Source organism: Aulonocara sp. 'chitande type north' Nkhata Bay, linkage group LG9 (genome assembly GCF_057382095.1).
Source record: "Aulonocara sp. 'chitande type north' Nkhata Bay isolate Kocher_YH1m ecotype deep benthic linkage group LG9, A_spYH_male_GT1.1, whole genome shotgun sequence".
Taxonomy (NCBI): Eukaryota; Metazoa; Chordata; class Actinopteri; order Cichliformes; family Cichlidae; genus Aulonocara; species Aulonocara sp. 'chitande type north' Nkhata Bay.
Genome location: NC_141352.1, coordinates 21010267 through 21024644, shown reverse-complemented (window position 1 = coordinate 21024644; position 14378 = coordinate 21010267). Strand labels below are relative to the sequence as shown.

The 14378-nt window shown below is 39.4% G+C and overlaps 1 protein-coding gene across 1 annotated transcript in view; it reads right to left on the bottom strand.

The window, feature by feature from the left end:
* malrd1 (MAM and LDL receptor class A domain containing 1) overlaps positions 1–14378 on the bottom strand; it is a 69931-nt gene that overhangs the window by 29300 nt on the left and 26253 nt on the right. The window contains exons 16-19 of the mRNA XM_086306453.1: positions 13129–13342; positions 12784–13025; positions 10033–10321; positions 1926–2171 (exon numbers count right to left, since the gene is read on the bottom strand). Of these exons, the coding sequence (XP_086162579.1) occupies positions 1926–2171; positions 10033–10321; positions 12784–13025; positions 13129–13342 (991 nt within the window). The remainder of the gene's footprint in view (positions 1–1925; positions 2172–10032; positions 10322–12783; positions 13026–13128; positions 13343–14378) is intronic.

The following is a 14378-nucleotide window of genomic DNA, read 5'->3' as shown; positions in this document are numbered from 1 at the left end:
ATATTTATTACTTCCCCCTCCTCATTGCTTTATTATTGTAGCTCTAGTAATGAATAATAATGTAAGGATTCTGGATCAGCACCATGATGCCCATAGTATATACAGTATTCTGAAGAAGGTCTAAAATGTCACTGTGTGTGCGTGCATGTGTGTGTTTTATTTAGCTGGATTTAAAAAAAATATTACTCATGATATAACATTGTCCAGACATGGCTGGTAAGGACATGAGGAGGAAACAGTAGGCGCTGTATGAGGCTACTAAAGGCAGGGCTATAACATTTTTCTGTCATCATTTTATTATAGATTAAGTGCAAGGGTTGTTAGGTGTGGATAATTAGATTATAGTTTATTGCAATAGCAAGTTGTGCCTTGTTCTCAGATGGACAGCAAGTGGAGAGTGATATATGAAATGATGGGAAGGAAGGAAGAAGAGAAGCAAAGAGTGATTCACAGGCAGAGCCGAGTTTATGTCACAGTTTTTTGTTGCCTTATGGTTCCAAGCGCTGTCACCAATCTTTGCATTTTGTTATTATCTCATGACACTTGTTTAATCAGCTACCATCTCTCCTGTGGACTTTTTAATGTCTACAGTCTCAGATCAACACAGCCCCGCCCTTCCCATATTAGATTCTTGATGAATGTGTGTTGTTGTTATTCAGCCTGGTTCAATGTGCCCCTTTTTAACTTTGAGCACCCGCCCCTTTAAACCTCTCTGCACGTCCCTGCCTCCATGGATCAGTCAGGGCACACAAACGCTCGATAAGATCAGGGTCTGGAAAGTTTGCAGGCCGGGTCAAGGTATCTGCCTTTTTGTTGCATTCCTTGAGCTGTTTTACTTTTTGTGGAGGCTGGAAAGGCTGCAGCCATCCTGGGAATCCCTTCCCTGCACACAATCTGACTTTTAAAAATAGTTTCTAAATGCAAGTTCACATCGAGCAGGCGTCTTGGACTTCTTAGTAAAGGAAGGTTTGTGTGCAAGATTTGCTATGCATTATCCTTTTAATAAAAAAAAGATGCTGTCAGAAGCTCTGCATTTTTTTATTTTATTTAGCAGTGTTTCACCAGATGCTCTTCATGAAGTAACCCCAAGGGGATTTGGACCTCTGGATTCAAAAAAGAAATCTTTTGCTTCCCAAGCGAGTGTGCTAACTAATGATTAGAACAAAATAAAAAGATCTCCTGCTTTGCTGTCCATTTCTTATCTGATCAGTTAGCTTCACCTGAGGGTTATAATGGGAACATTGGGAAGCACGGAGGTGATGGCTATGCAACAAATGACAGCTAATTTAAACTCAAATGGCATAATTGCATTGCTAATTGCTAAACAAATTAGATAACAATGAAATGGCATATTAAAAAACAAAATCATGTGCATTTGTTTCTTATTGCAATCATCTGAGGCTCTAAGTGGACCAGTATGGTATGTGGAAAAACATCAGCATCTGTCCAGTTTTGATTGGGGAATAATATTAGCCATGTTTGCTGGGTTGCCACGAGGTGCTGGTTTGGATCAGTATCAAAGTAGGAGATACATGCAGGAGACTGCATAATAAAAATTAGCTTAAGTGATAAGTAATTTATGTGTATTGCTTTTTTGGCATGCACAGAGTAAAGTGGAATTTTAGCCTTGAATAAATCACCTGGTGCGCTTTCACATGCTGAGAAGAAACTCATTGATTTTGTCTCTAAAGTTACAAAAGCGTGAATTAAACATGGTGGAGAGCCATTTGGCCCAAGCAGGTAAAATTTGAAAAATCATTCATTCTGATTATACAAAGCCACTCACAGCACAGATGCACCTGCTAAATTATGCAACGGTGATTAAAGAATCGTTCTTTTTAATGAGAAACGGTGGTAAAAAGAAAAATCCTACAACTTTAAATGTGTACAGAGTTCATAGTGTACCAGAAAATGCAAACTCATACCATACTCATTCATCAGCGTGTGATCATACGGAGGCCGTATGCTTTGGACAGACCCAGTGCCCAGCACCCAGTGAAAATTATCTGCAAGGGAGCTCTTCCACCCACAGCGTCCGTTCTCAAAGGTGCACGAAGTCCCACAATGCTTCTCATCAGTTCCATCGTCACAGTCATCCGTGAAGTCACAGCTTTGCCATGGAGCGAAACACCTGCCATTTTCACAAGGCAGGAAGCCCGAAGGACAGGACCCTGACAATAAAAAAAAAAAAAAAAAGAAATACAACTCAGACGCGAATGTTCTTAAATGTAAAGTAGCATGCTTTTTCTAAAATATATGACAGGTCGCCAGTCGTCCTGGATCTTTGGAACTCACTACCACTTCACCTCCATCAGCCAGACCATATTACACATTTTCAATCACATGTTAAAGCCAAACTGTTCAGCATATAAACTATAACTCATATTTTTTATATGTATTATTCCGGGATTTTAAATATTTCTTGCTATTGTGTTTTTTGTGGATCTTGTTAATTTTGTGGAGTCAGGCCAGCTTGAGTGTTTTGAAAAGAGCCAACAAATAAAATTTATTGTCATTATTATTATTATTGAGCGTCCCATAAAATAACACCACCTCTGGATCCAGGGACGTGCAGAGGGGGGGGGCTAGAGGGGCTTGAGCACCCGCCCCTTTCCTGATGAGTGCCCAAAGTGCCCTTTTGTTGAGGCAACTTTTAAATTTTTTTTATTTATTTATTATTTTTTTTATGTGTGTGTGCGTGCGGAGTCCTGTCTGTGCCCCTCAACAATAATATTTAACTATTAATCATAGTTTTGCTAAATAAAAGGATCTGGCTTGCATCAGTCACATGATCACATTTAACCAATGATCGCCCTCGACGGCAGAACGCGCTGGTTACGAGCCGGGAACGAGCTCACAAAGAGCACGCGCATTTTTTGCGGTCCGGAGCTGTAGGAGAAACACAAGTTAACTCAGAGACACAGACTGATGCGACAAACCCAGTAAGTAGGTGTACAGCGCACACTGTAGTGTGTAGCACCCAGGAGTATTAGCTTATTACGTACACGTTGGTAAGCTGTCTTGTTGCAACTGACGAACTGAAACAAACGAGCGTGCTGTGTGTGCAACAGCGCGACAAACATTACCTGTCCTTTTATTAACTGCACAAGTAGTGCTGGTCACAGCTGCTGGCTACCTGTGTAAGGCTGTCATGGGTCTGTAGCTCTGTCACCGTTTTAGGGAACATATTTAGTTTTAAAGTAAGTTTCTGGGCATTTCCTGCCTTTCTGGAGGGATTATATTTTACTAAAAAACGATCTAATATGCATGTCCACATAATAATAATTATAATTATAATATATTAAAAAACACACGCTGTATTTTAAAGAACATACATTAAGAAGCAGATTATATTAGATTTATATTTTAAATAAGACAAAAGATTCTATCTCTACAGTTTAAAAATGTAATAAGCTTTGCCCTGCACAGAGTGGATAGTGAAACAAATGGAATCATCATAAATACATTATTTCATATTTATTACTTCCCCCTCCTCATTGCTTTATTATTGTAGCTCTAGTAATAAATAATAATGTAAGGATGCCCATAGTATATACAGTATTCTGAAGAAGGTCTAAAATGTCACTGTGCGTGCATGTGTGTGTTTTATGTATATAGATTTTTTTAAATTATTACTCATGATATAACATTGTGCAGACATGGCTGGTAAGGACATGAGGAGGAAACAGTAGGAGCTGTATGAGGCTACTAAAGGCAGGGCTATAACATTTTTCTGTCATCATTTTATTATAGATTAAGTGCAAGAGTTGTTAGGTGTGGATAATTAGATTATAGTTTATTGCAATAGCAAGTTGTGCCTTGTTCTCAGATAGACAGCAAGTGGAGAGTGATATATGAAATGATGGGAAGGAAGGAAGAAGAGAAGCAAAGAGTGATTCACAGGCAGAGCCGAGTTTATGTCACAGTTTTTCGTTGCCTTATGGTTCCAAGCGCTGTCACCAATCTTTGCATTTTGTTATTATCTCATGACACTTGTTTAATCAGCTACCATCTCTCCTGTGGACTTTTTAATGTCTACAGTCTCAGATCAACACAGCCCCGCCCTTCCCATATTAGATTCTTGATGAATGTGTGTTGTTGTTATTCAGCATGGTTCAATGTGCCCCTTTTTAACTTTGAGCACCCGCCCCTTTAAACCTCTCTGCACATCCCTGTCTGGATCGACGCACTGTAAAGGTCAGTGTCGAGCTTCATCTCCATATTCTTCTTATATTTGTCTGTACTGCTATCACATATATACTGTATATATGAACTGTATATGATTTTTGTTTTATCCATACAAAACAGTTATAAGAACCAGACTGCAGAAAGTCACTGCTTCTCACCAAGAAATAATATCGTTTGCAAAACTGAAAACTGTTTTCCAGACACTGTATGTTAATTATGTATGTTCATTTAAGAAGTTTACATGTGCAAAGCTAGCAGGCTGCTGCTGCAGGTTAATATTTAAAGTAAAGCAATTTGTGCATTTCCTAAAACATCCAGCTTTTCTGTTATGAATTACAAAGTGCAATAAAAATGTTGTGCCTAAAGGAGTTTCAGCAAAATAACTACTGTGTGCTTCACCAGATTAGACAGCACCGCATGAGTTGAGCATTAACTTCGGAGCGTAAGCAGTCAACTCAAGAGAGGGGGACCGTCTGCATGTGGCATCGGGGGCTCTTTAAGAGGCTTAGGAAGACAAAAGGGCATGGGGCTATAAGAATGAAACACTGTATGATCTGGTGGCTGGAGAAGGCTGGAATCTGCTTCTTTTGGAGCCAAACATTCCAGTGGGGTCAGTGCTTAGCTTAAGGGAGTGTTACAAAGAGAGATGAGGCGTGATGAAGAGGGGCGGTCCTTGTAATTAAAGGAAAGAAAGGGGTATAAGTCCTTCCTAATCCTTTGTTCCTCTTCAGATGCACAGGACCAGAAGCAATGTGCCCCACAAAGGCATATAGGAAGCCAGGAAGCCACAGCTCCCAGCTGCTCTGCTACGTACTGAGCCTGTAGGTGGATTTATTTCAAAGATCAGCTAACAGCATACTGCTAAACCCACAGGAGTGGCTACCGCTCTGCTCCTGTGAATGCACACTAATTCATTTGTCCTCATTAATTCCTGCTTATATCTTGTTACTTGGATAACTCAAAGAGCTCGAAGGCTGCTGGCAATGTGACCTTCTCACCAGGCTGCTCCTGTCCTTACTTACATACAGTATGTGGGCAGGCGCCTTGAGCGGTATGCTGCCCCCTTGTGCAGCAATGTCATTCAGGTTCAACATTAAAGTTTAAATCTCAGTGAATTATTTCAGGATAGGAAGTTTATTGAAGGTTTATTGAATATAGAAGGACACCCAGGTTTCAGATAATTCACTGGAAAACTGTCCTGTTTTTATCTAAAATATTTATAACATTTATTGTTAATTAGAAACACTTTACTGTAAAATGTGGACCTTTATGAATGAATTTCCATAATAGGAACATTGCACACAGCCACTTACTTGACTGCACAAGTATTAAAGAGTAGATGACCCTAAATGTTCCAGTTTGCAGCTTTTATCTTTTACAGAAAGAGCCACAAAAAATATAAAAAAGTTTCGCTTTCACTGCTTTACTAAAGGATTTTAATGGAAAACTTATTTGACTTGTATTTTCCCAGTTCTATTGCAAGTTCAACACAATAGTGACTTGAAGAAGAAGATCGGCTCAAATCTGATTTGCATTTTGTTCTGTCTCTCCTTTACACACGCTCACATTTACATGCAGTCTACAGATGCAAACGAAGAACTCCACGTTAACATTATTCATGTGTGTTGTTCTACAGTTTTGGGTATTTTTTCCAGGCAGAGCTATAAAACAAGTGCAAGTGGAGAGTAAAAGCGGTCGGTCTTTCTGCTCCATCGTGTGATGGTTTTATATAGATTGAAGCTGTGGAAGAAAAAGCTCCTGAGGGAACAGCAGTATATAATTACAGTTCCTGCTGTCTCTGCTCTCATCAATATTACTGTACGTCCTCTGCAGCCTGCAGCTGCTGAGACACAAAGAGAAAAGGTTTCTGTTTCAAGTCTTCTCCCTCTTGTCTCATTAATGGCCACTTGGACTCACCTCACTGTCAGGGCAGCGGTGATACTCCCTGACTTAACCTTCAAGAAACACTTCATATCACCGTGTTCTTTACAATGCCTTTCTTTCCTGTTTTCACACTACTTTATTTGCTTCTTCCTTCTTCTTTCAGAAAATTATCCTGTCATGTTTAAAGGGGGAAAAAAGCATCTTCTGACCCTTTTAATTTTGCTATATGTCTCAAACTAGTAGTCCTATGCACTGGATTTCAGCTCCTTATGGCCTATGTTTAAGCCCTTAACATATATTGCATAGTGTAAACTGTAAACCTTTCCATGCATTTTCTTCCACTTATATGACTCAGTGCTGCAAGAGGAACTGGAGCCTATACCAGCTGCCAGAGGGCGAACGGTAGCAACTAGAGTGTCACAAGGCCAACACAGAGTGTCAGACGACCACTTTTAAGTGTCTACCAGTGTAATTAATATCTATGAAAATAATTAAAAGCAGAATAGATTCCCATTCCAGCATACATAGACGTTCAGTCTGAAAGGATGAGTGACCTTCTCAAGTTTAAATGAAATAATTTTAGACAAGCTAAATAAATAAAGTAGCCACATATTTCACTTATCTTAACTGCACTACTGCATAATTCTGTATAAACAATCATTCTGTACAATACGATAATTATAATTCTACAACTGTTTACAACTGTTTATAACTTGCATATTTCTATAGCTTTATATTTATATCCTGTTCATAGCCTGTACATAGCTTGTATACCCACTACAGCCTGTACATACTTATAGTTATAGCATATTCATAACATACCTTCATACCGTGTACATTGTAACATACCCATAATAGACCCATTTTTGTACCCTCATACCTATAACAGACCCATTTCGGTAATATATCTATATTATTGCTAATATAAATTTTGTAATATATCTATATCATGGCTAAAGCACTTCTGGATGGATGCAAACTGCATTTCGTTGCCTTGTACTTGTGACATGTGCAATGACAATAAAGTTGAATTCTATTCTAAATAAACCTAAAACGCATGCACTTTTTTAAAACCATCATAATGAGAGGAAACTATATAAAATGAGCTGCATGCTCAAGATGGATATATAAAAGTTTCCTCTAAGTCTCAACAGTATGAGAAAAATCACCAAGCAGAGCAATGGAGTAAGCTGAAGGTAAGCATCATTAGCATGCAAACCTGCAGCGACTCTTATTGACACCACACTACTTCTCTAATAATGTCTGATTAATATTGGAGCACAGCTATTCACTGTAGGCACCGAAAGAGACGAATGCAAACAGACAGTGAAACGAAGAGAGAGGTAAGAGAAAGAGACAGCTGTAAGGATAATCCTGCACATCACCATGCAGCTGGATACAAACCCTCTACAGCTCAAAATGACAGGGAGCTTCACAGTTTTTATCCCTTTCTGCGCACAGGCAATCAGATTTTCTCTTCTCCCTCGACATCAGCTGCATCGGAAAGGCAGTACGTTTAATAGGCCAATTATAGCCACAGTGACAATGCCGATAAATCAGCTCTTGTTGTTTTCTCTTGCCTTTTAAAGGGTTCGCTCGTAAAAAATGCAAGGGATGCAGAGGAACCTCTACATGCTGAACATCTCCCTAGTCTAAAATTCAAACTATGATGGGTTCGCTTTGGTCAGAGCTTCAGCCCCGAGGTGAGCAAACGTTTCAGAGCATTTCTCCTTAGATTGTTCGTTTTAGTTCAAAACATCTTATTTTTTTATATCAGCAAAACTCCAACTTAAACTGGATGTTACTGTTGAATTGCTCAAAAAAACAAGAAAGGAATGTTTTATATAGGTAATTTAAATTAAGACGAGTGTCTAACGGAAAACCGAAGATACCGAAAAGCTTAAAAATGGAAATGTGCAACGTTTGACAATGTTAGTCCAAAGAAAACCAGCATGTTTGATAGGACACCTCTATTTTCAAGAGCTCTAAATCTGGATTGGTTGAGCTTTTGAGCTCATTTTAATCCAGTCCTCATCAACTCCAGTTTTCACCTCCAAATGAAGGTGGTGTTATAATAACCCAGGAGCCATTATTAATTCTCCGATTGCCCATATGAGCAAACTATCAAGGTGAAAGTAATCAAAACTGTAGTTATCGACATCTTAGTGAAATCTTTTCTGAAAATTCACCAAATAGTTTAATTGGGAACTCGGGGCTGTGCTGTTCCGTTCTGCCTCAATGACAGTGATCTTTAAGCTTTTGTGATAAAATCCTCATATAAAGCAGCCCTAGAGGGAAACAGTTAAACAGCTTTTCACAGAAAATGACTACAGTCCCAGAATTCGCCTTGCCACGGCGGAATTAAAAAGTCATTATTAGAATAGCCGGGTCTTTTAGAAGCAATAATATAAAAACAGCTTTTTCCTGCTACACTCTGGCCTTCGTCTGGTCATTCAGTCTTTTGCAGAAACACGCAGTCCTTTAATTTTGACTGCAGAGCAAACATGCCAGGCATTTATTGCAATACCTCTTGTTTGGCAAGGTGAGCGCCTTGTTGAATTTAAGTGCTTGCAACTGTGAGATCTGGCCCCTGAGTTAATATTGCACTGAAGCTCTCAGAGTTCACCACTTTCATCTAGTAAGAGTACATATATTTAATGTCTCACTGGAATTTGAAGGCCCATATTAATGCATTCTTCACAGGAGGCATTTGACATGATGGAAAAGATGGTGGATGTCAAACCTCTGTGCCCAAAGAGCCAATAGAGACCAAAAACTGAGCCTGTTGTGTTGTTGCACTGGCACATTTTTAGCAGAGCCGTTTTCACTGTGTTTTGGCAGAAATACCAACTTGTTGTTATAGTAAAGATGGAGATAAGCTTTCTGGGCTTTCTCTGTACATAACTTATATGACGTTTGCTCGGTAGTCAGCTTCTGCCTGAAGCTGTTACCAAGATGGCTGGAGAGTACTGACACTTGTTTTCTAGAAGAACTTTGGTGTAAATCGTGAGAGTAAACCAACTGGGATCAAATTTGAAAAGTGGAGTCAGCTGCTATGGCATGCAATAAGATGTGCTTTGAAAGAGATTTATGCTTTATGCTATGCTTTCCTTCACTCATGAAATAGTCTAAACTACAGTATTCATGAATATGGCACAGTAGTTCTTGTCATAAGCATATTATGTTAGCCATATTTGCAGTATAGCTTGTTGCCTTAATATTTGCTAATGAGTACTAAGAACCATGAGCAGATGAGGTTCTTGTCAGCAGTATTTGTAGCTGTTCCACATTTTTACCCCAGTGTTGGCAATTCTCTCTTATAAAAAGAGAGGATTGCCAAAGTTATTGCAACTGCAGATTTTGAGACTTTTCGCCTGATAGGTGAAACAGGGAAACAGCAAAGTTACAAGGATTCAGTAAAAGTCGTGCCTCAGTGCTGCAGTCAACAAGCATCAAAAGTAACCTTTACTTTAAAGGCAAACAATCTCTGTATCTCGATTGTGTCACACCTTTCACCGTTGCTCTACCGCTTGAAGAGTAACTGCAGGCAAATCCACGTGATTCAAACTTTGAGGAAAAGCAGCAATCTGCTGGTGACCAAAGGAAATGCTTTGAACATTCTGCAGTTACTGTTTGCTTTTCTTATTAGAAAACCACTCACAAACCAGTCAGGGAATACATGTTTTTCCACTTACATCTGGTGGTTGTGTCAGGTACAATATGGCAGACAACTCTCGAGCAATATGTGACGTCACATGAGAAGACCATGATGTAAAACGTTTGTGATTTATAGAAAGCTCTAGTTTATTTACTACCGGTATAAGCAATATATGCACTATATAGTTTTTGGTGGCTTACAGTTTTTCATATTTTTGTGAATGATAGGAGGGTGTACAATAACACGGAAAGAAACAGCCAAGGTCGAAATGAAACATATGTCCAATAAAGTGAACTGCGTACCTGGAGGAGGTGAAGGAGTGTTATCGGGCGATGTAGCTGAGGAAGCGAGAAGGCATCCTGGAGAGAAGGTAATGTCATCCAGGCAGATGTCAACCTTTGGATTTCGGCCTACCTTGCCCTCGAACATGACCTGGAAGTCCCTGGAGCTGCTCAGCGGGATCTCCTTCATCTGCCAGTAGTTGCCCTGATCTCCCGTCAGGGTCAGGAGGAGATGGAGATGGCCTTCACTTTTGCTGAACACACTGAGAGTCCCAATGCCATCTCCAGACATGTGGAAGTAGAAACGCATCTGAGAAAAGGAGGAAAATGAAAAAGGTGTTAATTTAAATAGCACAAAAAAAGATCAATAGTTTAGTAACTGTAATGTCTAACCCTGAAGACTTTAAATTTTTTGATGGGAAATGGGGAAAAATGTTGGTACGGACTAATATCCGTACTGTAATAAAGATGTCAAATAATTCAATCGCTACTATATCTACACTGGTACTCTTTCTAAATAATAGGCTCGGATCTTTCAAAGGTCGCTTGCTTGACACACTGATACCACTTTGTTCTCTTCTTTTTTGTTCTTATATTGGTCTACTGTGGAAAGAAACAAAAAGTAGAGGCATGCTAAGGTGATTAAGTTTTAATCCACTCGGTCTGTCACTGGATCGATGTGCTTTTCCCTTCAGTTGTAGCCTTTATTAAGGCACAGAGAGAAATTGTGTTTTTCCATCACACATCAGTGAGTTAGCAGTATATTTTATGGGCTTTCTCTCCAAATAGAGGCTTGTTCAGGAGCTGTGGCAGCACACCTCCCTCTCTCGTTCGCCAGAGAGAGCATTTCCCCCATAGCACAGCCCTCCCTTCAGTTTAATTGGAGCCTTTTTGCTAACCGTGTGATTGATTGACAGGTCAGGAGCAGGATAAGACAGACACGACACACAGAGCAAACCAGGCAGTCAATCAAGAAATCATTTCCCAGTAGAGCATGGGGCTGACAGCTGGGAGGACACACACATACTACCAACCAAGCATACACACTCATACAAACAGGCTAATTGCCTGTTTAGTTGCATCACGTTTTCAGCTCTAATTGTAAGAACAAGAAGGTCAATATTTAAAAGTCATTTCTTAAGACTAAAACTTGCAAGCTGACAGGAATTTCTTAATTTTAAGAAATACGTTCATGTCCTTCCTAATAAACGTTTTCCACTCATCTCTGAAATACATAAGAAACTAAAGTCAGCAGCTGGTTGGGTTTACATGAAAAGTACATCTCATCTTTACACTTGTTTGAGGACTAAATGACAAGAAAGACTATTTTCATCTCCATCGCCTCTTTATGCTAAGCTAAGCTAAGTTAGCTTAGCTACAGCTAGCTCTTAGCAGCAACTGAGCGTATTTTCCAAAAAGTTGAACTTGAATCTTGATAGTGTGAATATACCAAAACCACTGAATTTAGCTCTTCTTATATATATTAAATATATATATTTTACATTAGTTACTACTGAAAGTCAAACATAAATATATTATATTATACACTGCTGTGCAAAAATTCTCAAGACACCCTTTATTTCTTTATATTTTACTAAGAAAACTGAAGGTAGAAGTAGAGGTTTATTGAAATGTGCACTTCAACACTACAGCCACAAATCAAGATAAAGCCTCCACTGTGTTTTAGAAATCACTGTAAGCACTGTAAGCACATTGGTGGGAATTACAACTAGAAATTTCAAATCTGGATTCATAACTTCATAAGACCTGTTTTCACTGTTTTTGAGTGAAGTTCTTGTGTAATCTGGCATACCTCAGCCTTTTCTTCCTGTTTCCCTTCCACTGACACCTACAAAAGGCATCTCTTGGGTCCTCTGTCAGATCTTTGTTGGATATTTTTCCCCTATTACTTAAAGATATTACTTAAAAATACTATTAATCTGCTGTAGATAGGTTTTCAGGCCAGTTAATTGTTCATTTGTCCTCTATCTGTCCAGTTTCCTCATACTGCATACCATGCAAAAAGATGGCACATTTTCAGTTATTATATCTTTGGGAATCATCTTGTTGGTGCAACTATACAATTTTATTAGTGTCAAACTGTGTTATCTTTGGCATTTTTCAAAGATTCAACAATAGAAATGGGAATAAATTATGCATTAGTGCATAAAGTTGAAAAACAGCCAATGTCCAAAGAACAACTTCCAAGGATCTTCAGGAAGTTTGGAAAATTATTGCTTGAAATCATTTAAAGTATAAGAAAGTTTTGCTGATTGGAAGCAAAATATGTAGAAATCAGTTGTAGTTCAAAGGTTTTGCACACACACAAGTCCCAGACAATTATCTGAATAACATCAATCATGTTGTTATAAAGCAATGTTTCTTAAGAGATCTAATTAGGAATCCACTGACTCACAAAACCCAAAGATGGGAGGATTCAACAGGGCATGATGATTATTAATATATTGTTAAATAATGCATATTTTATAATATTAATTAAAAATACAGTATTTTATTATATAGCTCAAATAATCCATCCATCCATCCTAGGGTTAAATGGAATTTGTGTTAGTGGTCTTGGTACCAGGACACACCTGCCTACCAACCAGCCTACCAGCTCAAATCATGCCACATCAAAACCAATAGAAACGGCCAAATTTTGATGACCTCAGAATTTAAAAATTTAATCTGTGGTAAAGTGTTTTTTAGCGTCTTCATTTAGCTGTATTTTTAATCATTCTCGTACATTCTGTCCTTTGACCTTGACCTGACCTTGCACTGTGAGCTCCTGCGGCTCAGTAGGGGTCCTATTATACGAGCGGTGGTGCCATCTTCCTGAGGAAATGAATTTTCCAAGTAGAGGTAGTGTCCCGAGGAGTTTCTCAGGGTGTGGTCAGTTGATGGCCTAGTTCCAATGGTTGGACTGCTGCTGATCCTCCAATCAAAGTCATCCTCTTGGCACTGGCGCCAGGAACAGAGGTCAAACTCAAAACTGCAACGTTCAATAAAACCCTCTGAAAGATGGCAATAAAAGAAGAACTCAATCACAGCTGTTCATTTATCAGAAAATTAATCTTCCACTTAAAGTCATCAGCCAAACATTAGAAGAGGCCTCACGGCAGATGTAGGGGTTCTCGTCTGAGCTGTCCCCGCAGTGGTTGATGAAGTCACACAGGTTGTCCTGAGGGATGCAGTGGCCATTTGCACAGGTGTACTGCTCAGGTGTGCAAGGCTGGTCTGAAGGAAGAGGAGGGGAGCAATCCACGAAGCCGACGTCATCTATTACCAAGTCACCCATGTAGCTGATCCCTCGTTTAGCAGAGAATACCACCTGAAAAAGAACAACAGACCCGGGATCAACTCTGAGTCCTCACTTTTTTTGGAGAGGTCGATGCTTAATGTTATCAGGCAAGCCGCGGAAACAGAAGAGCCGATAGCCCCTGTCCTAATGAGTCTTGTTATTCCGCGTCTAGTGGCAGTCAGCTGATGAAGTGCTCGGAGGGGAAAGGAAAAGGGCACTTGTAGTCTCAAAAAGGGCTCTGAAGGTTTGGTGTGTAAAGCCTTTCAGCTGCTGATTGTACCATCAGCTCTGATCTGACTCTCTGTTCTGACAAAGGTTAATGTGCATCAGTGGGATGACTTCTCCGGTGCAATCAAGCCACCGGGGCAGGCACTGTACTTTTATCTGGGTGTGGCAGTTTTGCCCCTCAGATGAAGACATTGATTATCTCTTGTTTTGAAAGGACAGGCACTTCTCTAAAGATTGCCTTAGGTCAAGTGGCTGTGAAGAATTAAATGGAATTTAAATCATTGACATTTTTTAGTAAAACTCTGTTTTCACTTTGACATGATTTTGAATTAATTTTTGTCAGAAAAAAAGCCAAATTATATTGTCCAGAATTTTACTTATTAAAAACAATAAAAGGGTGAAACCACAGCAAATCATCTGCCTTCATCTCACTCTAGCCTCCTCTTCTGTGGCACCAACTCTTTTCATATCCTTCCTTACTACATCCATGAATCTTTTCTGTGGTCTACCTCTTTCCTCCTGCTTGGCAGCTCCATCGTCTATATCCTTTGTCCAGTACATCCACTACTCTACTGCACATGTCCAAACATCTCTGCCCTGCCTCTCTAACTTTGTCTCCAAACCACTAAACCCGAGCTGCCCTTTTGATGCTGCTGATGAAAATCTGAGCATCTTCAACTTCACCTCCAGCTCAGATTCGTTGGTTTTGTCAGTATCACTCTCTCCAAATCCACACATCATAGCAGGTGTAAATACTATCTTGTAAACCTTCCCTTTCACTTTTGCAGCTGTTGTTCTGTCATTTTATACTTTTACTGTATATCATTATAAAAATACC